General features: G+C 35.4%; 1 protein-coding gene across 3 annotated transcripts; it reads left to right on the top strand.

Annotated features, from left to right (window-relative positions):
- On the top strand, positions 1-24,579 carry LOC309640897 (killer cell lectin-like receptor subfamily F member 1). 3 transcript variants are annotated; one of them, XM_082420378.1, is made up of 7 exons: positions 1-4,746; positions 4,880-5,020; positions 8,025-8,111; positions 9,811-9,909; positions 14,128-14,297; positions 20,606-20,718; positions 21,311-24,579. In XM_082420378.1, exons 2-7 carry the CDS (start codon positions 4,948-4,950, stop codon positions 21,426-21,428), a joined length of 660 nt encoding a protein of 219 aa, XP_082276504.1. In that variant the 5' UTR covers positions 1-4,746; positions 4,880-4,947; the 3' UTR covers positions 21,429-24,579. The 3 variants fall into 3 exon arrangements, with proteins under 3 accessions (XP_082276504.1, XP_082276503.1, XP_082276505.1); XM_082420377.1 differs by having other exon boundaries at positions 1-5,020; XM_082420379.1 differs by lacking the exon at positions 9,811-9,909 and having other exon boundaries at positions 1-5,020.
- The last annotated feature ends 3,050 nt before the right edge of the window (positions 24,580-27,629 follow it).

Below are 27,629 nucleotides of genomic sequence, written 5' to 3' on the forward strand. Positions count from 1 at the left end.
TCTGTTGTCTTTTTGCAGAAATTAGCATGCTTATCCTAATTTTATAAGATAGCATCAAAGGACACTATTAAGAAAACGAAAATAAAAAATTGAAGAAATTAAAGAAAATATATGCAAATCATTCATCTGAATCGAATACACAAAGAACTCTTACAATTTGAAAACAAAAAGACAAATAACCCCATTAAAAAGTGGACAAAAATTTGAAAAGACATTTCTCTCAAGAAGATATATATACAAAGGGCCAATAAGTACCTGAAAAGGTGCTCCAAAGGATTAGGGGAATGTAAATCAAAACCACTTCACACCCAGTAGGACAGCTATAATTGAAAAGGTGAAAACTAACAAGTGTTGATGAGGATGTGAAAGAAATGAAATACTCATACATTGATGATGACAGTGTATAGTGGTGCAGCCTCAGCAGAAAACTATTTGGCAATTTTTCAAAAGTTTAAACACAGAGTTAACAAATGACCCAACAATTCCACTTCTAAGTATGTATTTAAAAGAACTGAAGACATGTTCACACAAAAACTCATAGCAGGATTATTAATGGAAGCCAAGAGTGGAAATAAATCAAATGTCTATCAACTGATGAATGTATAAACAAAATGTGGTATATCCATAAATGGAATAGTATTCTGCTATAAAAAAGAATGAAGTACTGATACATATTACAATCTGGATGAACCTTGAAAACATTAAATTAAATAGCCAGACACAAAAGGCTACATATTGTATGATTCCATTTATATGAAATATCCAGAATACACACATCATGTGAATTATATCAGTATGAACATGTTACATAAATATAATGCAACTGGCTGTACTATTATTTGTCCTCTCAGAAGAACTTCTTTTTTCACTGTTCTAAATCACCATTGGTAAATATTTCCTGTCTGGGATTAGTAGCCACATCTCTTACGTGGCTTCTGTTTCTTCTTTTCTTTCAAGGATGCTAACTTAGATTTCAGCACCTCCATTATTTTAGGGATATAGTGAACTCTTCCAGAAGTAAGCAACACACTGAAACATCTTGATCTTTTCTTTAAAAGTCCCTAAGTAAACGTTAAGTAAACAGATCCTTAAGGCCCATCTAAGTTAACATATAGTCAGTTACTTCCACAAATATTGCTGTGCCACAACAGAGCACAAATTGGTGGCTGAAATAAGAAAATACTGACTATCCTGTACTCCTACTAAATGTAGAATCTCCAGATTTAGGACCTGTAACATGCAACATCATACTTCTCAAATTAATTAATGTGCTGTAATAACCAATGAAAATTCTCAAACATCTATCTACTTTTCCTCCAGTGTAAGGTAAGTGTTATTTCTATACACACTGCCTCTGTTGTTTTATTTCTGTAGATTGAATTTCCAAGACACACTCTCTAGGTAATGGAGACACCTGGGCACCCATGGACCAAAACCAATCCATAGATGCAGTTCCTTTAGTTCACATTGAGTTGTGGCTCCTGTTTTGAAAAAGAAATCAAAGCCAGCTTTTGAGTCATGTTTTTCCCTGAGATCTGGCCTCTACTACTAAGGAGTTGCCCTGGTGTGGGAAAAATGATGGACCTTGTCGTTGTTGGTTTGGCATATAGGAAATGTGGTCTCTTATTCACCAGCGCTGCTATTTCTGCTCCTGTTACAGCTGCCTGAGTTTTTCTTCTCCTTATTGCTGAACCTGTACATCACTCTAAACTCATGTGTGGTAGCTTGACAGTTCTCAACTCTGGCTATATATAGAATCATATATAGGAGAGATTTTAAAAATTCTGATGCAGACAAATGAAAAAAATTTTTTAAAGTCTCATGTGAAGTCCAGATATCTGTATTTAAAAAAAAAACACAACTCTCCAGGAAATTTCAATGCGCAGTCAAGGTTGAGAACCACTAGCCTAGAATATTTGACAGTGTTGTAGATTACTGAAAAAGGCAAAAGACATGTCATTTCTATATAAAATTAAATCTTTTCATGCATGCATACAAGCATATGCTTTTTAAAAAACATATATCATATATTGTTGACCTTAAAAATGTATACACATACATACACACGAATACAAATATAGCATAGGACACATAATTCTTTTCCTGTCTCCATATTCCAAAGTAGATATTTATCTGCAAAGTAAAATTTTCTCTCCCCTCAGAAGTATTCAGAGAAAACACTTTCTACCTTCCTCTCTTGCCAGCAAGCACAGGAGGAATTACTTTTCTGATTGGTAAACTTTCAATCATTCACTAAGTTCTTCCTGATTCCAGATGGCATTATCTTCTCTGAGCATGTTCTTTGTCACAAGTTCATCTAAGTTGCAAAAGACTCCTTCAACTCAAATGAATGACTTATTATCTGCCACCCTCCATCACTCACCCACATGTAACTTCGAAAAGTGAAAGAAGCGGGAATCAAAAGAAAGATATTAAGCCCGAGTTTCTCCAAAGGAAGGGAGCCAACAAAAGAAAGAGGTGACACAGTGGAAGGAGCAGTAAAGTCTGGGTTACTTTTGATTGTTTGATTGTTTCGAGTTTGACATACCGAAAAGCGGTTGGAAATGAGGACTTGTACTCCAGGAAATAGGCTAGGATTGAGGATTCGATTTGGGATCCAGGCACAGAAACGTGATTGACAAAATTATTATTAATGTTAGGGCAGTGATATTTCAAGTACATATTACTCCATTATTTAGAAGTAGTATCTACCAATAATGATAACACCACATATTTAAATCACTAATGCTTAAACTTGACATTCAAAAAAGTTATACCCAGGAAAGTTGTGTCACCAAATTTGAGACTATCACTGTGGACACATAATACCTAAAATACAGCAGCTTAACTAAATATCTGTTACCCTTTCACATCTTTGCTGATGAGCATTTGATGAGTTTAGACTATTTAACTAAACAGCTTTATTTTGTTTCCAGACGTGTTTTATTTGGATTACTTAATAACATGCATTCCAAGGCATTGCTACTTTTAACATTCCATTATGTAATTCATCCACAAGTTGACTTTATATAAATGGTCTTTCTGGCTAAACGAGCTCTACCTATAGGGATTATGACACTCAATTAAAAGCCATATCTCATCGAATTTATAGATTACTACATAATGCATACCCTTTGTTACTTGGGGGCAGAGAGAGGAGACAGGGATCATTAATATTAAATTTGTAAATTCCAAGGATTTATTATATAACTTATAATAGGTTCTCCACATGCTAGTATTTGTTTTAGTTGTATATGGCTAGATCATCAATATTACTTTGCATATGATTGGAAGTCTACTTTTTAGTCAAAGGTAATTGCTCTCATTATGGAATGTTACACTCCAGTAATAAAATTCAGTGTAGCATTAACTGATTTGGTAATCCAACACATAATTACTAAGTGTCTGTTATGTTTCAGACATAGATTGGATGATGGAAATAGCAAGAATAATAAAACATGATTCTTACCCTCAAAATCTAGAAAGCATTATTGTATTACAGCCTGGGCTTTGGATTCAGTTTGTGATGAGTTCAAATCCCCACTCTGAAAATGGTTATGCAAGCCATCTGCATGTAACTTCTCAAAGTCAGTTTTTTGTATATAAAATGCAGATCAACATATAAAGTGCTATAACAGCCCAGAAAAGAGGGAGTGTCAAAGTGGTGTTAGGAGACAGGGTTGGTGTTCAAGGCTGACCTTCAAGGTCAGAAGCCTTGTGGGGTTAGTCTTTATACTGAGAGACCCCTTACATGTCAAGAAGCCAAGATATGTTCTCTAGCTATTTGATTAATGTAGGTTAAATTACTTTGACTGGGGTCTTGGAGAGGTGACTACAGTTTAAATAATTCTATGCAATGCATTTGGGTGGATCTTGAGGAAATCAACCCTACTGGCTATCAGCTAATGTCTCCTGTCATTTTTCATACCTGCCATTTCTGAGCTCTGAGTGTTATGAGGGCTTCATGGGCAGCTGGGCTATCTCCTCAGTTATTTACCTCTGAATATTCTAGGCTTCACTTTCTTTTGCTTTGTTCCATCAATTATCACATCTCCATCTACTCTCCATTTTCCAGGAATTCGCTGAATTTTTTCATCTGTTAGAAGCCGTTCATTTTTTTAATTGTTTTGAACTCATACATTTTTATTCCTTTAATATAATTTTAGTGGAGTTTTAGAAGAAATGGGCGATTAAAATCTATGCTTAATACATTGCATTCAATGGTAAATTTCTGTGAACCTCATTTAAAAATGAGATGCATTTTCTTTTATGACAGAACCTTGAAGTATTTTGACATAGAGTTATTTCTATCTCATATAGATTATTTTTCAGTTTGGAAATCCACTGCATAATCTATGCCTCAACTTACTTTGATGTTAATACTATAAAGCATAGAAGAGAAGAAATAGCTTTAAGAGTATTTTTAAAGTATTACCTAGGTAATTACAGTGCATTTCAAGATGTGGAGTCTATCAATTCTTTCTATTACATTCATATTAAAAACCCTCTTTTTTTCTTGTCCTCCCTTCTAAATTGCTATTCCACTTTGGAGAAAATGATAGAAGGTCAAAGAGCTTCTGCCAGAGAATATTTCTTAGCTAAAAGAGGAAGTGGTTTATAGAGGAAAGTGATGCAATATCTTCTGTAGTATTATTAAAAGTTAAAATTATTCCAAATGTAGGCAGAAAACTAACTGAAGAGCAAGAAAATACTGCATGGATAGTAGTTTTCTTCTATATCATGCAAGTGTCCAAAAATCTATTGCCTTGATTGATAAGGCTGAACACATTGCTCTTATCTTTTATTCACTGGGGAAACCCACCAAACTTGGGAGAGGGGAAGAAGATCATCCACCTCAATTTATCTCACTTACAGGAAGTTTGCAAAAATATGAGACTCCTTCAGCAGACTACTACTTGTGACTTTTCTCTCTTTTAAATATATGCAATGGCTGGAGATATAGTCTATGCTGATATAAAACATTCATCTTCAGAACATTCATCTTCACGTCAGAGATCTGGTAAGTTGGATTTAGAACTCTTATTAAAATTCAAGTTTTGCTTTTAATCTCCCTTATTTCTGTCCTGTGTCTGTATTTGTCATACTGGAAATAGGAGACTGGATTCAAAGCAAAACTTACTGAATGCAAGAATAAGAGTGAATGTTTTTAATGACACCAAGTGTTATAAAGTTAATTGTAACTTTAATCTTAATATGTAGAACTCGGCTTTTGGTTTTCATAGACCCTCTATTCCTTATATTTCTTGTGGTGAGCATTTATTATACTCCCATGGTGACATCAACACTCATAACCCCTTTCTGCTCTACAGCTTTACTCATCGCCAATCAAATCTGCCCTTTTAAAATAATATGATCAACTCATTTACACTGAGAAAAATATCCCTGGTAATTATTCACATTGTTATTTAGCCTTTTGGAATTTGCATATTGGTAAGATAAAAATGTTAAGCTAAACTAAAGAGACATATGATGTTACTATTTCATTTCCTGAAGTTTAGAATTAATGACTGTCTGAGTAATAGAATATTTTTGGAACATGAGTAGATAGGCACACAGCTAAAGATAATATTGTAACCTTAATCACAAACCACCTCAGAAATAATAGATTTTCAAATCCAGTGTATTTATACATGAAGCATTAGGGAAATTTCCATGTTGCATTTATATTCTCTTCTCTAGGGTAAGAATTTTTATATTGTAAAGTTTATTAAAATGTTTGAATAACTTAAAGTCTCCTCATAGTGCTTTGTCCTTGTGGAGTGAATCTGATGTTTTGCTTTTCTATTATTTCCCAAGAATGTATTTTTTCTTCTATATTTATGCATTTGCAGTTTTCAAGTGGATCTGATGAGTTGCTTTCTCCAGTTCCAAGAGTCTGTTATTTCCTGTGTTTAAATATTCTCTCTCTAACTTGCGCAATAGAGGCTTTTCTGCTTTCTTTTCTCAATAGACTGGGAGCTTTCATTTTATATGAGTTAATGGAACTTCGTTTGAAAAATAACATGCACTAGAACTGTACTCTTATTCCCCCATTCCCCCAAAATCTCATATAATTGGTCCATTTTTCTAGAGGTTATTTTAACTCAGTTCAAGCAACAAAACCAGTATTTTTGATTCTACATTCCAGGATTTAATTTCTTCTGTTTATGGGAAGGACATTACTCTTTTCCTGGTTTAAAGATTTTGGGACAACATCTTTAATGCTGTCCAGTCCAATATTGTAATCTTAAAAATGAAGATATATGAATATATAAAAATTAAATTATCTACCTGCAGTCATGCTTATGACCAGAAGTCAAATATCATATTATTCTTTCACTGCATGTCTCTGTTGTGGATAAACGCAACTTCTGTTCTCATGTGTCATATCATTGAAGAGGGAAAGAACTATTTGATACATTGGATTGTAATGTCCTACAGAGTCCTACACAATTATCCCTTGCCTTTCTCTTCTAAGCTTGGTGAATTTCACTTATTTTGCTCTGGTTGTTGGCTTTCTCTTGCTCTTTAAAATTACCATATTCCTTCCCATTTCAGAGCCTCCTGTGTGTTGAAACCCTCTCCCTAATCTCTTAATCTTTGTATACCCAGCACCTCACACAGTACTAAGTACAAAGCAGGCAATCGATAGATGCTTGGTAGGCGGATGAATAAATGGATGACTAAATAAATGGATCTCATTTATACTAAACACTTTAAATATTGTAGGTTCATCAGTTCTCCAAGATATAAAACAAAGAGGGCTATCACCATGACACTGAGTGAAAACTCAGTAACAAAATATGATTCCACTGAGAATATCCCAGGCTAAGATTCAGAAATTCATGCTTTTATAACCTTTACTTCAGGGGCCTAAAAGAATGACCTAGTACCCCTTATATTAGTCCTTTCATGAACTCTGATGCTTTATTCTCCAGCTTTTTAGGTCTGTAATCCCAGTTCTTCACACTAGAAATGTGTATTGGGATATTATCACATTCTTCTGGTGATGGCCTTGACTGGTATACTTTGCATTGTTTTGCCTAATAAAAGAAAATACATGGACTTCTTTTAGTGTTTTGAGAATTAATAAATTCTCACTAAAGATGTTTTACTTAATAACAATAATAATGTGGACAAAACACTCTATAATAGGATTCCACTAAATAAACACTCAGGTTAATGTCTCGACACTTGGTTTTATAATTGGTTATATTTCAACATCAGTTATAGTAGTACACTCTCAGTATATTGTATGTGTGTGTGTATATATCACATATCTAGTGGAATTGATATACTGTAACTATTTGGGATAAGAGCCTATTGGTTTTAACTATCAACCCAAAGCTAAAAATGCCAGTTTCTTTTTATGATTTATTTATCTTTCGAGTACAAGAGATAGAGTAGATAGTGAACACAGTACTAATTTTGGTAGTCAAGAGACCCAAGCTACAGTCTCAGCTCTGCTATCAAGTAACTGTGTGTTTGTCGACTTGAAATCCCCATTTTTAACATGTGAATGTTGGACAAGATTAGCCCTAAAATTACTTTTATTTTAAAATGTATGATTTTATGAAATTACAATTACATGTCACAGGAAATAGGTGTATTGTATAAAGGAGGAGGCATAAAAGAACGGATCAATCCAAATAAGTGAGCGTTGTCAGTAAGCTTATTAGAGACTGGGGAATTTCACAGTCTTATATAAAAACTTAGGGATACAGAGAGTAAATCATAATTAAGATTAATATTGAGGAATATGTATGGTAAATCAACAAGGAAAAATTTACATCTATCCACAGTTTTCTAGGTCCCCCTTTTCACAAACCAGGGGACCAAATATGCTGTGTGTGTGTGTGTGTGTGTGTGTGTGTGTGTGTGTGTAAAAGGAAGCTGGATCTACATATTTCAAAGGAAAGTAACTCAAGACCATAACTGACAAAGTTTATTCAGCCCTTCCCTACCTCTTACTACCTAAGGAATTATTTACTGGGCTTATTAGTGAAATCTATCCAATTTTATAGATTCTCACCACCATGGAATTTTCCTGAAAGTTGGATGTGCAATGATTATCATCCTTCTTGTAATAGTAATTGTGCTGAGCATTCTTGGTAAGTAACTATCAATACCATTTATTTATCCCAAAGTATTATTTTAGCACCACCTATTGTAATTGTGTTTGCTGTTCAAGTGGTTCCTATACATTATAACTTCACAAAAAGCATGAAATTTGATACACAATTAAAATTAGAGATTTTCCATAGAACTTCAGCTTGTGATATAATACATATTATGGATTCATTTCATTGATAAAGGAAAGAGATTAGATTTATATTTTATGACCAAAATCATAAAGTGCATTTTATGCACAATGCATTTCCCAGTGCAGTTGATCGTGAGTTATACACCATCGTCTCTGACACTGTGGTCAGTGAAAGCAAATTAAATAACGAAGCATATTTCTGTTTAAGCTTATTCATATTAGTTCCTCCTGGACATCATCATCAATCTTGTATTCATGGATGCGAAATTTGTCTAAAATCAACCAAGTATTTTAAAAGTATACTCATATACTGTGGATATAACTAAACATAGCCCAATTTCATGTGACAATTATTTTAATATTTTATTGAATAAATGCTTGGAGAAAAACTCCCAGATGATATATATAGTCTAAGGAATTCAGATTTCCAGATTAAACCAAACTCTAGAACAGACAAAGGCTATGTCTGCCTATGTTGCCCTTGTGAATGATATTAGTAATTATGAATGTCATTAGTAATTCGAGGTCAGTAGGCAGAGTCATAGAATTCTAGAACTGAATGGGGCTCTAGAAATCAGCAAGGTCAAACCTCCAGTTGAGGTGAACAATCCAAAGCCCAGAGTGATAAGTGGTTTGACTAGTTTAATGAAACTAGTCAACAGCTGAATTGGGGCTTTAACATTGAGGGGAGGAAGCAAAAATACTTAACATTAAACATCTCTGCTAGGACTTCCCTGGTGGTCCAGTGGTTAAGACTCCACACTTCCACTGCAGAGGGCATGGGTTCGATCCCTGGTCAGGGAACTAAGATCCCCCCATGCCAGGCAGTGGGGCCAAAACAATAAACAAAAAACAGGAAACTATCTCTGCTATGTTTCTTTTTGTTATAAGATAATAGATTTGTTTGTTATCAAAACAGTTTTTTGTTAGTAAAACAGATTGGTTTGTTACTACAATAGATTTTAAGGATTTAATTGCCTAATACACACTATTGTGAGATTATAAATTACCAAAAGTAATTTCAGTTAAGTGGCCATCAGAAAGACAGCTGTCTTCTTCATGGTAGAAAAATACTCTGGGCTCACCCTACCCTTCTATGTGTAGGATTTACATGCACAGTCTCAAAAGGAACAGAATCATGAACTGAAATCAAAACACATAAAACCCTTTCCATGAATCAAATGATACATGATACAGTTAATAAGAACTCACAAAGCACAAACTATCCAAATGAGGCTTATATCCAGAGCTGGTTATTTTGTGTTTATTAAAATAAATATGAAAACTCCAGAAAAAAAACAAGTGAGTATCTTTCTGGTCCCAGATCATATTTTTCCAATTCCCCTAAAGTTAACATTAATAAGATTAACAAGAATGCTTGCAAAGGAACATCCAAATCTTGGAAAAAGTAATGTTGTTTTTCCCTCTAAATTTTTAATCATTTAAATTACTATGGAGTTTCCACATTAATGAACTTCAGAGTCTCTAGAGCCCAATGATTTTCTGCTTTGTATTTAATACAGAAAATATGTTTCTTCTTTTATTAGTTATCCAGTTCAAATCTGCAAGACATACTAAAGTAAATAATGAATCAAAAGAGAAATACTGTACTGGGCAAAATAAATCTCAAACAAGCACCTCAATAGGTAATGTTATTTTATATTGCCTAATTCCTGGGTAAACAAGTATGGACAGTAGTGTGGAGTTTACTTGGGTATATCTGAATAAAGAGGAGATTCCTCTACCCCTAGCGAGGGATGGTTTAGATCATTGTTTTTCAGGGACCTATTACAGTCCTTGACAAAAATATTTAAAGATCCAAGACAAATGAGAAAAATAAGCTTATATAATGAGATGTAAATGAATATAGAGGTATTATATTGGAATAATTGCATTTTCTTTTTTTAACTTCTTTTGGGACATGTGCGGGTGCAGAGTGTGATCAAAATATTTTCATTCTTAAAATTCATGATCATATCAGGTAGCTTTTTGTCAATTTTTAATGTTATTACGTGTAAAAAACTGTAAATGGTCATCTTTATCTTGCTTTCTGATCTGAATGTATTTACCTACTTTTTAAAGTCAAGAAGGCACTCAGTCATTTGTCCTTTCTGTTTTCTTTTTCTTTCCAGCTGTTTTCTTTATTATTTTTAATCCGTTAATTTAATTCTATATTGAAAAATGATATACCTTTCTTTTTTTGAACATCCATATATAATTCTATTAGAAAGACTTACCAGTCCATGTTATAGTGTACATTCAAATTCTAGGAATTCATTAAAACTTTAAAATAGATTTTGAGGTTCCCAAGCTCCCTTGACCACATTCTAAAAACTTTAATTTTGTTTAACTAGTGAGACTATGAGGGCAAATTCTGTGGGACATTATCCCCAGAACAAAAGCGTATTACTGTACTCCTATACCCTTGATACAGGTGGTAACAGTGGTATTTAATAAACCTCTAGCTTTAAATTCTGTCTAACTTGTTTTCTAATCCTCATATTGTTACAGATAATCCTATCTCTACCAGGTCCTAGAATCCTAGTTTCAATCCATCAGGAAAGGATACCAACTCTAAATTTGTTTCATCTTAATAAAATAATATTTTATTGATTTGAGTCCTCTCCCTCTTTTTCTTGATGAGTCTGGCTAATGGTTTATCAATTTTGTTTATCTTCTCAAAGAACCAGCTTTTAGTTTTACTGATCTTCACTATTGTTTTCTTTGTTTCTATTTCGTTTATTTCTGCTCTGATCTTTATGATTTCTTTCCTTCTACTAACTTTGGGTTTTGTTTGTTCTTCTTTCTCTAGTTCCTTTAGGTGTAAGGTTAGATTGTTTATTTGAGATTTTTCTTGTTTCTTGAGGTAGGCTTGTATTGACCTATGGTCAACTAATCTATGACTAAGGAGGCAAGGATATACAATGGAGAAAAGGCAGTCTCTTCAATAAGTGGTGCTGGGAAAACTGGACAGCTACATGTAAAAGAATGAAATTAGAACACTCTCTAACACCATACACAAAAATAAACTCAAAATGGATTAGAGACCTAAATGTAAGACCGGACACTATAAAACTCTTAGAGGAAAACATAGGAAAAACACTCTTTGACATAAATCACAGCAAGATCTTTTTTGATCCACCTCCTAGAGTAATGGAAATAAAAATAAAAATAAACAAATGGGACCTAATGACACTTAAAAGCTTTTGCACAGCAAAGGAAACCATAAACAAGACCAAAAGACAACCCTCAGAATGGGAGAAAATATTTGCAAATGAAGCAACTGACAAAGGATGAATCTCCAAACTATATAAACAGCTCATGCAGCTCAATATTAAAAAAACAAACACCCCAATCCAAAAATGGGCAGAAGACCTAAATAGACATTTCTCCAAAGAAGACATGCAGATGGCCAAGAAGCACATGAAAAGCTGCTCAACATCACTAATTATTAGAGAAATGCAAATCAAAACTACAATGAGGTATCACCTCATACCAGTTAGAATGGGCATCATGAGAAAATCTACAAACAACAAATGCTGGAGAGGGTGTGGAGAAAGGGAACCCTCTTGCACTGTTGGTGGGAAAGTAAATTGATACAGCCACTATGGAGAACAGTATGGAGGTTCCTTAAAAAATTAAAAATAGAATTACCATATGACCCAGCAATCCCACTACTGGGCATATACCCTGAGAAAACCATAATTCAAAAAGACGCATGCACCCTGATGTTCATTGCAGCACTATTTACAATAGCCAGGTCATGGAAGCAACCTAAATGCCCATCGACAGACGAATGGATAAAGAAGTTGTGGTACATATATACAATGGAATATTACTCAGCCATAAAAAGGAACAAAATTGGGTCATTTGTAGAGACGTGGATGGATCTAGAGACTGTCATACAGAGTGAAGTAAGTCAGAAAGAGAAAAACAAATATCGTATATTAACGCATATAGGTGGAACCTAGAAAAATGATACAGATGAACCGGTTTGCAGGGCAGAAATAGACACACAGATGTAGAGAACAAACGTAAGGACACCAAGAGGGGAAAGTGGCCGGGGGGGTGGTGGTGGGATGAATTGGGAGATTGGGGTTGACATATATACACTAATATGTATAAAATGGTTAACTAATAAGAACCTGCTGTATAAAAAAATAAATAAAATAAAAAATAAAAAATAAATAAAACAATAGAATAGACTTAAAATATGTAAAGTAAAACTTAATAGAACTAGTCAGCCATCATTCCTAATTCTTTGTCTACCTTCTCTGTATTTTATTTCTAGGACTTAAATTAGATGTTTGATAGGCCTTTGCTTTCTATCTTCCATTTCACTTAACCTCTCATTTTTGTCCTCATGATTGTCAATTTGTGCTGAATTCTTGGCAATGTTTTCAGATATACCTTGTGGTTCACAAATTCTCTCTGTTCCTGTTTCTAAGCTGTAGGCTCATTCACTGAGTCTAATTTCAATGATTATAGTTTTCAAACCTAAGGACTTAGTTTCAAACCCTCCAGTTAGCTTGTGATAGTCTCCTGTTATCTGATCATTTTTTTAATTTATTCTTTTATTTCTTAAAATAATGTAAACATTATTATTTATGATATATATAATTATTTAAATATCCAAAGTCCTCAGTGACCAAATCTCCTGTTTGTATTTCCTGCTAAAAAGTGTTGGCTTGTTTTTTAAAGTATTTGATTTTTTAAGATTTGACTGATTCTGATACATTTCTCCAGAAAGTGTTGATTTTTCTTGGTATGGTTTGGTTCATTTAAATTTCTATTTTGGGGGCAGCAGTTTAAATCTCAAGTTTAAGTCTCAAGTCAGTTTTTTTTTCTTTTCTTTTTTTTTTTTTTTTTTTTTATCTTTAGCTGTAATCTAGCTTCCACATTCATCAGCCAGGGACTTAGAAAATTTGTATACACAGCAGTTGATGCACACCTTTTGTTTTTTTCTTTTATGGGATTTACTCTTTATTTCCAACATCTGTAGTTGCCCCAAATTCTGTTCTTTGGTTATTCAGACTAGAGAGACTTCAAATTGTCTACCAAAATTTTGCTCATTCTACATGGCACCAACATTGGTCTGTCTTAGGCTAAAAGTTGTACAAATGGGAAATTTCTAAATTGTCATACCTTATTTCAAGTGTCAGCTACTTTCCAAAATCTGCCTGCTTTTTTTTTACTCTTCAATGGCTTCAAGTCACTGTGTGTATGTATATGTGTGTTTTTAAAGAATATTTATTTCAAGGGACAATAAATTATTGGTATGTGTAGGATACCTATGTGTCATCATCTAAATCTACTGGCAAATATTATAAATTAGATCTATCTGTTACCAGCACATTTTTGGATGCCAAGATCCATTTGTACATGGGTAGATCAATCTGTCTGAGTTCGGGGGGACATCTATTAAACAAATTTTGCCCAAGAAAAATTCTTCCAGTGTGATATATAATTCTCAAAAGGTCTGGCTCATTGGCGGACCACTAATTAAATTCTCTAATTTCTACTTTTCCTCCAAATTTTTATCTCCCTGAGGCTTGGATGTCCATTGCTTTATCCTAGTGTCTGTGCATTGCCTAGCCGATAGAAAGCATAATATATTTTTAAGAGAATTAAACTAAATGGAGAAAGAAAAAAGAAACAAGAAAGAGAGAAAGAAACAATATACACATGTTGCAATTCTGTTAATCTTTATTTTTTTCAAAATCCACCGGAGAAAAGCACTTACTTTTGTCAAAGAAAGCTTAGGCCATAATTTAACACATTTTGAGAAGCTTTAATTAGTATACACACAGTATTAGGGATACAGTCACAAGTTCCTTTTAATTACTTATCCTTTTTCCTTCCAGTTTCTTTCAACTCTTCTACTGCTAGTAAATCATGCCCCTCTGAAGACTGGAAGCGACATGGGGGGAAATGTTACTGGGTTGCTGAAAGTGAGAAATCTTGGAATGAAAGTAAAAATGACTGTGTCATGAAAAATTCACATCTCATGGTGATCCGAGACATCATTGATATGGTGAGATATAAAATTTGGAGATTATAGCATCCTTCGCAACTGCAATACCTTCTTTGTGTTACAAATTTGAAAATTTCTGTGAAATAAATTTTTTAAACCTCATTGCTATTAACTACACAATTATTGGTTGAATGAATCATTGAACTATATTATTATCTTAGGCTTCTTTTTTTGTTTTGGCTAGGTATAAGAGGAATTCACTTGGTATTATATACCTAAGTTCTTCTCTACAAGGAATCCCCACTGTTTACCAGATTTCATTTTAAATGTATGACATAAAATATCTATCTCATCTCCCATGTTTAATCCATTGCTCACAAGGGTTGTAATCAGATTGCATGGCAGCTGAAATTAAAAATGATGTTGGGGGAAAGGAAATACAGCATAATCCTTCTCATTAGGTTTTGCTCTTTGTTGAAGAAAAGTAGTATTTTTCTAGCTCTGGCTTAATTTAGATTGAAATTTTGCTACAAGTAGGTTGGACACTAAACCTTCTAAATAAGGCCAGTATTGATTTCATTTTTATAAATTTTTTTTTTTTTTTTTTTTTTTTTGGCTGCGTCGGGTCTTCGCTGCTGCGTGCGGGCTTTCTCTAGTTGCGGCGAGCAGGGGCTGCTCTTCCTTGCGACGCACAGGCCTCTCATTGCGGTGGCTTCTCTTGCTACGGAGCACGGGCTCTACACACATGAGCTTCAGTAGTTGCGGCACGAGGGCTCAGCAGCTGTGGCTCGTGGGCTCTAGAGCGCAGGCCCAGTAACTGTGGCACACGGGCCCAGCCGCCCCACGACATGTGGGATCCTCCCGGACCAGTACTCGAACCCATGTCTCCCGCACCGGCAGGCGGACTCTCAACCACTGCGCCACCACGACTGGCAAACATCAAATAAGGGTTCAACATAAGAATTAGTATGTTGGAATCACAAGCTATGTCAAAGGCTCAGTTTCAGAAAACTCGATGACTAGCAGTGCTTTACAATCCCGGTTGAACAACAGCCATCTGGAGTTATTTACAACAGGGCAGCTGTTGAAACTTTTGAGGGGGAAAGAAAAAAATCCTGAGTTTCACAGAAATCCACAACAACAAGAAAAACAGAAAGAGAAGTAAACTATCTTCCGTGTAACCAGTGTAACCCCAAATATCAAACTGTAAAACTCTTTGTCACATGCAGTCCAAATGGGTTCAGTTATGAACCAAATCCAAAAATAGATTAAGAACTAAGAAGAGACTTTTTTCTTCTCTTAGAGGTCAATTTTAAAAAAGGGGAAGCTGGAAAACATCTGATAAGAATGCCCTGAGGAAAGGTGGGAGGGAGGGAGCTGCAAGAGGGAAGAGATATGGGAACATATGAAAATGTATAACTGATTCACTTTGTTATAAAGCAGAAACTAACACACCATTGTAAAGCAATTATACTCCAATAAAGATGTTAAAAAAAAAAAAGAAAAATGAATGCCCTGAAAGGAATAGGCAATAAATCACTGCATGGAGAAAGAGTGATGAAAGATTTCATAAAACCTTATCTATTTCCTGCTCACCATCAAAGGGAAAAATGCTGAAATGCAGGAAAAACATGTCTCCTGGGCAATCAAGAAACCAGATTTTGGAAAAAAGTGGGACTGAGACAACATAGTTTAATGGGAATTTTCCTCCTCCAATTTAGGTTACACCTCTTCACATTCTTAAGCAAATGAATGGGCCAAACACAATTGTTCCCTTTCAAAGATAAATACAAACACAAAAGGAATCAGCATAGGATTACTGCATAAGTATCTCCATTTGAAACTTCTCCAAAGTCAGGTAAAATATATATTACAGAAGAATAATTACTCTATGAAACAGAAAATAATTTTCTAGAAAATACTTCTCCAGCTCCCAAATAAGTTAAAGATAAGGTGACCAAAAAAATTATTAGTCCATCTAGAATACACATGCAGCTTCACATGGCAAGAAAAAAAAAAAAAAGAAAGGAGAGGAGGAGGACGGGAGAGAGTTAGAACAAGAGGAGGTGAGAAAAAGTATTTTAAAAAGCAAAGGAGGGCTTCCCTGGTGACGCAGTGGTTAAGAATCTGCCTGCCAATGCAGGGGACACGGGTTCGAGCCCTGGTCCGGGAAGATCCCACATGCCGCGGAGCGGCTAGGCCCGTGCACCACAACTACTGAGCCTGCGCGTCTGGTGCCTGTGCTCCGCAACAACACAGGCCGCGATAGTGAGAGGCCCGCGCACCGCGATGAAGAGTGGCCCCCACTTGCCGCAACTAGAGAAAGCCCTCACACAGAAACGAAGACCCAACACAGCCCTAAATAAATAAATAAAGAAGCTTACATTTAAAAAAAAAAAAAAAAAGCAAGGGAGATTTATGGCTTTCACTCCATGTGCAAAGATCTGGAAGTAATTTTGCTACCTCTTTTACAATGAATAAAAGCTAAGTTGACTTTAAATTGCCAGCTTTTTTTCAAATCCATTGGAGACTTGACGTTGCAGAGCCAAAATCTAGGGTGCAGCAGGCACCTGTGGGAGAGAGGAAACACATCCTCTCTTACTTGCGATTGAAAAATCAGACACCAGACATGGGAAAGAAGAGTTCAGCCAAAATAATTGAAAAAAATGAGTTAAGGAGGAGCATAGGGTGGCAGGACAGTGTGAAGCTCCTAAGGTCTGCAGAAATTGAGGAATTCTACAATCTCTTGAAGGCTATTTCTCTACAGACCCCAACGGCTCTCAAAGAAAGATTGGAAAGAACCATAAGAAAGTGTTCATTGTGGTGCAGATCTGGTAGAAGAAAACAGCAGTAATACCGAAGTAGCAAGAAATTCCACCAAGACCCTTCTCCCTGTCTGCTATCTGCACTATGAACAAAAGCTTAATTTAATGTGTGTGTGGGGAGAGAAGGGCGACAAACTGCTGTCTTTAGGGAACTGATGAAATGTCATTGTAGGTGGGAAAGAGGACCAGGGGAAAAAATACTCCTGTGGGAGGGGCAAGAATGCACACTGGGTCAACAACTACAGCCAGGGTAGGGACAGCAGAACTGGAAAAGCCACACATTGAAGACACAGAGATTCAGTGCCTGCCTAAAACCGAAGCATCATCGGAACAAGAAAGACCACTCCCTTCACCACATTTTACTACCAAGCCAACAACTTTCAAATAAGAAGTCAAGAAGAATACTGCTGGGAAAAGGACAAGAGAGAAATAAGAATGTGCAGAGATCCTTTCTGAGACACAGTAGAAAAATTAGAATAGACCCGCACAGGGAAAAATTAAATGGTCAAGGTTAAGGAGGCGTTGCTCTGTGGGTGGAAGTCGGGGGCTGGGAACCAGCGAAACACCAGATATCATTACAGGATTTTTGAAACCTGTGTAACAGTGAGGGTTACCATAGCAACAACAAATACGAAATCTAGCCCGTCACTTAATGATTGACTGAAACTCCACATTAAAGACCTAGGAGGAGGAACTGCGTGTTCATTTCCAAGCACAAAACTATGTAACTCAGTCTCTACTGTTCTAGACCAGATGTCCAATTTTCAACAATCTATATGAGGTATATAAAAATATAAGAAAAAACAAGACACTCCCAAGAACAAAAAGGAGTATTACATAATAATAAAGGGATTGTATGAGTTTGTTAGAGTTAACAAAACAAAGTACCACAGACTTTATGGCTTAAGCAGCAGAAATTTATTTCTCACAGTTCTGAAGGCCAGAAGTCCAAGATCAAGGTGTTGGCACGTTTGGTTCCTTACGAGGTCTCTTTCCTTGGCTTGTAGATGGCCACCTTCTTGCTGTGTGCTCACATGGTTTTTCCTCTGTATGCATGCATCTGTCTCTCTCTGTGTGTCCAAATTTCTTCTTCTTATAAGGATGCCAATCAGATTGGATTAAGATCTACCTTAACAGCCACATTTTACGTTCATCACCTCTCTAAAGGCTGTGTCTCGCAATGCAGTCACATGAAGTATTGGGGGTTAGAGCTTCAAAGAATGAATTTTGAAGAGACACAATTTAGCCCATAATATTCTACCCTCTAGCCCTTAAAGCCCATTATAGTGATCCATTATACAGGTGAATACAACAAGGCAAACACTGATAGAACTGAAAGGGGAAATGGATAAATCCCCAATTATAGTTGGAGATGTCAACACTCTTCTCTGAGTAACTGACAAAACAAGTAGATAATAAATAAATAAATAAACAAACAAATAAATAAATAAATCTGAACAACACTATCAACCAATTACACCTAACTGATTTTACAGAACACTATCCAACAACAGCAGAATACACATTTTTTTCCAAGGAACTTTCATAAAGACAGATCATATTTTGGGAACTAAAAATTTACAAATACAGATATCACACAGACTATGTCTCAGACCATAACAAAATTAAACTGCAAATTAGAAACACAAAGATGTTTGGAAATATTCCACTCATTTGAAAGTTAAACATCACACTTCTAAATAATGTATGGGTCAAAGAGGAAGCATCAGGGCAAATTTTTTTAAAACATATTTTGAGTTGAATGAAAATAACAATATAATGTCAAAATTCATGGGTTTCAATTTAAGCAGTTTAGAGGGAAATTTATAGCATCAAATGCTTATATTTGAAAAGAAGATAATGTAGAATCATTACTCTAAGCTTCTACTTAAAAAAAACCTACGAAAAGAGCAAACTAACCCAAAGAAAGCAGAATGGAAGACTTACACTACTCAATTTCAAGCCTCACTATAAAGCTAAATTAATAAATATGGTATAGTATTGGCAAAGAAGAGATTTATAGATCAACAAAACTGAATAGAGAGGCCAGAAATAGACCCACACAAATATAGTCAACTGATTTCTTTTGACCATAGTGCAAAGATAATTCAGTGGAGAAACACCATTCTCACTTTTATATGCCTAATGACTATTTTCCAACAAACAGCTTTGTCATTTAGCATATGAGTTAAGCTGCATGTGACAGAGTTCCAGAATTGCTGTAGCTGAAACAAATGGATGTTTACTTTATTCATTGAATCTAAGACACTTTCAATTATAAGATGTATCATTAGTACCCCTAAAAGAAATAGTGCAATTAAAAAGCAAAAACTAAGCTGCCAATTCAACTACCATAAGCCATAGATTGTTCAATGTTTCCAAAGTCAAAGTGTTAAAATAGGGGAAAGATCTATCTTAGAATATATGTAATAAGTTATGTCACTCACATTGTAGTCTAAACTGCTGTGAGATTTCTGCTCCCATCAGTAGGGTGCTGTGTCTACTTGTTTCTGATTGGTTCACCACTAGAACCAATCACAGTTCACAGTCTAGCCATCAGGGGAGAAGAAAATGATGAATAGAAGCATATGAACTTACTCTTTAAATGCTTAATTAGAATTTCAGTATTTGTTCATTCTATCCCATTAGTCAGAAATTAGGTCACATTGTCACACTTAGCCAAAAGGGAGGCTGGGAAATATTACCTTTATTATGGCTGGCCATATACTTTGGCTCAGGGGTTATGCCACTGTACAAAAAGAGACATTAAAAACCTATGAACAGGGCCTTCCCTGGCGGTCCAGTTGTTAAGACTTCGCCTTCCAATGCAGGGGGTGTGAGTTCGATCCCTGGTCGGGAGCTAAGATCCTACATCCCTCGTGGCCAAAAAACCAAAGCATGAAACAGAAGCAATATTGTAACAAATTCAACAAAGATTTTAAAATGGTCCACACCAAAAAAATCTTTAAAAAAAACAAAAACAAACAAAAAAACCTATGAACAGTATGTGTCCCATCAGCTCAGAGATTGCTTTCTTTCTGTAACTTTCCCTGTGTATTGTCTTGCTTCTAGATATTATTTCATACTTGTATTTAGTAGTAATCATTAACATTTATGCAAGGAGCATTTATTATATGCCAGGCAGAGTTTAATAATATTATTATTTATTAACAAAACAATAATAGCTCTTTGAGATAGTACTATTATAATCTGAATTTTAGTGATTGGAAAAATACAGAAGTAAAAAGATTGAATAACTGTGCAAAGATGTGTAAATAGTAGTGCTAAGACTCAAATCAGGGAGCTGGACTCCACAGCTTTGGTATCTACTAACATTGTATGTAATTGTTGTTTAACGGTCATCCCATCGAGTTGCAGTAGTTTTTCCCTCCACTGTGATCTATTTGAAAGCATGAAGCATGTCTAACCTGTTCATTCCCAGCTTCCAGTGCAGTGCCAAGCATATAGAAGGTGCACTTGCGATATTTTTCTTGCATCTGTCAGAATCACTTTGTTTCATGTAACACTTCCTATTCTCTGTAGACTTTCCTATGGCAGAACCTACATGCTTCAGCCTCTTATTGGGTTGGTTTGAGGATCCCTCCTGGAGAAGAATTATGGACCTGGGTGGACAATAGCACTTTCGACCCCCAGCTGTAAGTTTGTTGCATTTTTTGTGGTTTTAATCCCATATTGTATGTGACAAGATAGAGATGTTTGACATTGTTGGCCCTGAACTGATAGAACAGGTATAAATTTCCTGACTCTTACAGTCTGATAAATATTTCTATAAAATGGTTCACACAGAAAGTTGAGAAAGAAAAGAAATCTCCCTCCAGCCACTCAGAAGATTTACGTGAGAAACAGGATTTGCCCCGCTGCCTGATTTTGTCTTTTTATCTAAAAGGTAAATTAGCAAGTATAAACTCTCTTATGAGTGCACATGTTTAGTTTACAAAACGTAACTTTCTGCTTATTTCTTACAGTGATCAATTTTTAAATGATAAAAAAAGTCAGAGGTAATATTTTAGCTATCTCTAATGAACTATTAACTTCTCTGGAGAGAGGTTTGGAGAAATAAAGCTAAAAGTGGGAAGACTTGCTTTACCCATCATACTGTTGTGTATTTAAATTGTTTGAATGATTATATTTTCATCAAAAAATTAAAAAATATTTCCTTTTAAGTCTCTTGACATATGCATATATTCATGGCTGACGTAAAGGTAACCATTTGCTTTCTTTCTATAGGTTTTCAAAGAAAGAAAATAAGCCACGGACCAGGAGTATGAAATGTGTCCTGGTGTCTTATACTGCGATAGCTGAAGAAAGTTGTGAGAAACTTCATCAGTGGATTTGTCAACTGTAATCCACTCGGCAGAAAATTGGTCTCTATTTGTCTGACTGAGAGACACCACATGAAGCTTGAGCTCAGATCATAAGAAAGTTCAGAGGGTTGCCTGTGTCCTAGAGGGCTGTGTGTGTGTGTGTGTGTGTGTGTCCATTTATGATTCATGTGGGTATAGTACTATTTCTCAGAAGTGTGGAAAGGGCAATAGAGAAAATAAAAATGTTTTAGAAAATGAGTAGATATGATGAATAGATTTTTGCATGAGAATGATCAATGTAGTTATTCAATCATCCGTCTTGTTTTGCCAGTATTTTTGGAACTTCAGTCTTTATCTTTTCTGCATCTTCCCTCTATGATATCCTTAGCTAATCACCTATGTTCTCATGATTTCAACTACCACATACAATGCAATGCCTATCAAAGTTATATCTCTAGCCCAGATCATTCCCTGATCACTAGACCTGTATACTGTCCTGCCTGTTTAACACAGCAAATCTACAATCCCAAAGGTACTCTGAACTCAACATATAAAAATAATTCATAAAATTTCATCATAAAAGGAACCATCTTCCAGCACTCCATATCTCAATAAAGGGTATGCCATACAAGACAATTATGCCATCTATAAACCAGCTGTAGTCTTGTTATTACCCTCTCTCACACATACACCTCTGGGCTGCTATCCCCTTTCCATCTCATATCACCAAGTTTTATTTATTTTTTTATTAAATCTCTCTCAAACTTGTCCTCCTCTCTCCATCACCCCTTTCATGATCTTAATACAAAGGTACTAAAATATTAAATAACTGCAATAACAACATCTTCCTGTTTTACTTTTCTTCCATTTCAATCATTCCCTGCCTTGAATTCTGTGATATTTTAAAAAATATATACTGACAATGCAATCTTCCCTTTAAAAAATACCTCAATATCTTCCTTATAATAATACCAAATTCCATAACATGGCCTAGAAATCCCTATCAGGTTTAACCTTTCCTTACTTATTCTGTCTCTTCCTACACCAAACACCCAAACTCTCAGGACCACAACTCCATTAAACTAATTTTTGGAACTCATGCTGTATTTCACCACATTGCCTTCACAGAAGTTGTTCTCTAGACCTGAAATTCTCCTTCTTCTCTTCTCCATCAGGTTACCTCCCAAATATTCTCTATATCTCTGCTCAGTTTTTAAGAGCTTTTCCTTGAGCTCCATGACAAGGTCAAATATTCTGACATTATATTCCCCTCCCCAGCACTTACCACATTTTAGGTCTTACCTATACCAGTCTTTTGAGTGAATATTTGATTAATGTCCTCTGCCCTCACTTGACTGTAAATCACATAAAGACCCAATATCTGTTTTTATATTTCTAGTGCCTTTTAAATTACCTACTACATAATAACTACTCAAAAAATATTTATTATATTAAGTTTTCTCTAAGAGATCACAGAAGTAAAATGCTGATACGTGGCTAGGGAGATGGGGTGCAAAAGAAAAAGACTCAGATGATGGAGGTCTAATTGTTAGGTCATTAAAAGTCAGCTGAAAACCCAAGTATTTGTCTGCTCTGTGACTCATATAGAAAGAGAATCCTATAAATACCGAAGGAGTTTATAAGAAGGGTTAAGTGTTTCAGAGACAAACATTTTTGTGATGTTTATGCTCACCTCTTTACCTTGATTATATCCTTACAAGTTTTCTTGCATATTATCTCATAACACAAACCACCTTATACATGCTGAGTTGGACATTGTGTATAAACTAGTGAGCAAAGCATTTACATTGTGGCATGTTGGTACTACAGCCCAACAACAAAAAAAACATGTTTTATTTTATGGACACAGTAGTGTTCATAAAACAAGTATGAAGGTCAACAAAGAACACATGAAAGATTAGCAGAACCCAGTGGCCAAGAAGACTCAAGGCAGAGGTTATAAGACCATTGGTGGGGCACAAGGAAATTGATTTGTCAGTATGTGCTGACCAATGTCAGAGTGGTGTCTGGTGGCTGGGGAAGCCCAATGATTGAGTAAAAGGAGCTCTTTGGGAGCAAGACCCAGAGTGAAGTTATGACAAAATGAGAAGAGGGGAGATAGTGAGGGAGAATAGATCAGAGCTCAGATAGGAACCAGTAAGGACAGAAGGGCCCTATAGATCACTCAGGAAAAGAGGAGACAAAAAGACCAGAACTAGAGAGTGCTCAGCAGAGGTGGTTAGTGACTTCGAAGTGTTTGCTGAGAGGGTGGACACCAGAGCTAGAGAAGGCTAAAGACACAGAGTTGTGGAGGCCAAAGAAGTTCCCCGCACAAGTTCCTTACACAGCAGCTCAGCTTCCACCATTGCTACAGCAGAGATCTTGCTGCAAGAGCTGCCAGCAGGCGCCCTTAAGGTAGAGCTTGTTCCGGTGGCTGCAAGAGACAGAAGATACAAGCTCCAGCCAGAAGCAGAACAGGAACTGGAGGACCCGGCCATCCTAGCAGGATTCATATTTCCCGATATCCCTGACTTCACCACATCCTTTTACTCTCGCCCTAGGGCTTTCTTCATGTTGCCTTCCCTGTGGTTTCTCCTACTCAATGTCAACCCAAGCTGTGCTAGGGCCCTGGAACTCCACATATCATGTGAGGAAAAAGGATACAGGAAAGAATGAAAGTAAATCCATCACTTTTTTAGAAAAGAAAGCCAGTCTTGGGTCAAGCTCTCCAAGCTTGGAAACCAAGAGAATCTATCACAAGTGTTCAAGATCACTTATGTTATCATCTTATGTGAGGCTGAGTAGAATTAGTCCTTGGGGAAAACCCTTAAGAGATTAGACTTTGGTATCTCCAACCTTTAGCATACAAGATCAAATGGTCAATGCCAAAAGGGTGAGATGTGTGTGTGTGTGTGTGTATGTGTTGTATTATCATACACAAAGTGATTTTATATACATTATCCTATGTGAAACTCACAATAATTCTGTGTGGTATGGAGTCTAGTTTTTATTTTTGTTTTTCTCAATTAGGAATCAAAGACATAAGAAATTTAAACCACTTGTCCAAAATCCAAGTCAACTTCTCCCTCTAATTACACCTGATATGGGAGGGTGACTGATTAATATTGGTAAAATACTCTCTTTCTGCAAGTATCCTGAATTCTTGTAATAAATCACGGCCATTGAATCTTCTGTATTTAGATTTCATTCTGGAGCCCTAAACCATACTTAGATGGTCTGAAAGCTCCTATCCATACTACCCCTGCCTTGTGCAATCTATCCCCTGAGAAGAATGATATCCTATTATTTTCTAAGAGTTTCTGTCTTGGTTGTCTCTCTGAGTTTACATAATCGATGTAGAAAAGTGGGAAGACTGCAGGACCAATATAGAATCAATATCTGCTGGGGGCTGAGCCTAGACTTCCCTTACCTAATTGACGTCTTTCACAAATATTAGCAAAAACTGATACAGTAAGGGTAAAGGTGACATATAGAGAAAGAAGTGCACATCATACTCCAAGTGTGATTTTTTTTCCCCCAAGACTCTTTTGTACTCTGCCCTTGATGGTCTCAACTCTCCCCCCATCTCCAACCATTCAGGTCCTCACTTTTCTGGTGCCTCTCTCTTAGGTACCCACCCTCTCCTAACACTTTTTATTCTTCTCATTCATTTTAAGGAGAAATCCACCTCTGTCAAGTCCCTATCCCAGTCTGACCCCACAAATCCACCGTGTTTTGGAGAGCATCTGGGAACCCGCACTAACATAACCCAATTTCTTACAAGAGCAGTCAACGTTATATATAACAATGCATTTGGTTAATTCCATTAAGAAGAGTTCTTTGATTGTTCTCATATACTTTCTATTTTTTTAACAAAAACTCCCTTTGACTTCTCAATACTCATTTTTAAGAAAGCAACTGCTAAGAGATTTACACCCAAATATAAAAGTAATTATGCTGAATGTAAGTCAACAAATCAAATAAACAAGATTGTCAGGGTATATTTAAAAACAAGGAAAACAAAAACTAGTCTCTCAACAATGGCTAAGACAAACAAAAAATTTAAAAATATGTGAAAGATTTGAAAAAAAATTAACAAATCTAACAGAAATGACCTATCAAGAGCAGTACATGAAACAATTGCAGTTTTCTTTTCAATTATACAAAGGAAATTTATAAAATGGACTTTCAGCTGGGCTATTAAAAAAAAAGAACAGAGCTCTACAAATTACAAAGGATTGAAATCATAAAAAATATATCTTAGCAATATCACTAAGCAATATTAAGAAAGGAAAAAATAACAAAAATATAATATGAAAAAATTTATTTGAAAATAGTCTGGATCATATTAAAAGATCACAATAATAATTACAAAATAATTCTAACTGAGTGATAATGTATATCAAACCTTGGAGGTCATAGCTAAAGTTGTGCTTATAGGAAAATATGTATCAGAAATGCATATGATCCAGCAATCCCACTACAGGGCATATACCCAGAGAAAACCATAATTCAAAAAGACACATGCACCCCAATGTTCATTGCAGCACTATTTACAATAGCCAGGTCATGGAAGCAACCTAAATGTCCATCAACAGACGAATGGATAAAGAAGATGTGGTACATACATACATACAATAGAATATTGCTCAGCCATAAAAAAGAATGAAACTGGGTCATTTGTAGAGACGTGGATGGATCTGGAGACTGTCATACAGAGTGAAGTCAGAAAGAGAAAAACAAATATCGTATATTAACGCATATATGTGGAACCTAGAAAAATGGTACAGATGAACCGGTTTGCAGGGCAGAAAATGAGACACAGATGTAGAGAAGAAACGTATGGACACTAAGGGGGGAAAGCGGCAGGGGGTGGGGGTGGGGGTGTGATGAATTGGGAGATTGGGATTGACATGTATACACTGATGTATAAAATGGATAACTAATAAGAACCTGCAAAAAAAAATTAAATTAAATTAAAAAATTTTAAAAAAAAAGAAATGCATATTCTGAAAATGCTGAATATCAATGATCTGAACATTTGTACAAAAATATAAAAAGCAGCAAATTATATCCAAGATAAAGGAGAAAGAAATTACCAAATTAAGAGCAAAAATAATAAATTGAACATGAAATAGAGATATGAAATACAGTTGCATTTTTTAAAGCCAATTAAATTGTTAAAACTACTTTTAGATTGATAAAGATAAAAAGATGGAAACACATATAAGCAATCTCAAAAATAAAAAGGGTACATTTCAGCAGATTTTGTTCATGTTAAAAAGATAAAAGGATAATATAAACAATGATATGACAATAAACTTGAAAATTTAGATGGAACATTTTCTAGAAAAATAAACACAACTTACAAAACTTCATACAAGAAGAAACTTAATTTTTTTTTTCTTAACTATAATAAAATTGAATCTATAAATTATAACTTTCTACAAAATTCCAGGCCCTGGAAAAAAAAAAAAGTAAAGCAAATCTTCCACAATCTCTTTCAGAGATTATTTGAGAAGCAAAATATCCCAAATTGTTTTATACATCAAAAAAATTCTGACGCTCAACCCAAAAGGATATAAATAAAGAAAAGAAATAAAGGTCAACCTCAGTCATAGATAAAAAAATCCCAACTAATTTATTAATATATAAAAAGATTACTATAAACAATCAAATCTGATTTATTCAAAGACCCTATGTCACCCTCTAGTGGCAGCCTGAAAGGATACATGGGGCCCCATGGCCAGGACCTCATGATTCATGGGGCCTGATTGCTATGGATTTTACTTGTTCCCAATTGGTGGCCCTGTGTAAACAGCAGAAGGGATCCGTGAGCCACTCATTAGACAGGAGACATTCCTCTTGTGGTGAAGAAGGGTCACCAGAATTCTCAATGAAGAGAGTTGAATTAGCCAGGGTACCACCAGAGGAACAAAACTAGTAGGATAGATATAGATAGATGATAGATAGATAGCTATACAGAAACAGAGAAACTTATTGCAAGAAATTTGCTTATGCACTGTGGGAGCTAAAAATAGACAGATGATAGATGACAGATAATTTAAGATATAGATAGATGATAGATAGATAGATAGATAGATAGATAGATAGATAGATAGATAGATGATAGATAGATTGCAAAGAATTAGGTTACACAATTATGGGGGCCGGCTAGGCAAATCTAAAATTTATAACCAGACGACTGGAAGGACAGGCTGAAAACTCTCCAGCAGGAGTTG

The sequence above is a fragment of the Balaenoptera physalus genome (genome assembly GCF_965194825.1).
Source record: "Balaenoptera physalus genome assembly, chromosome: 13".
Taxonomy (NCBI): Eukaryota; Metazoa; Chordata; class Mammalia; order Artiodactyla; family Balaenopteridae; genus Balaenoptera; species Balaenoptera physalus.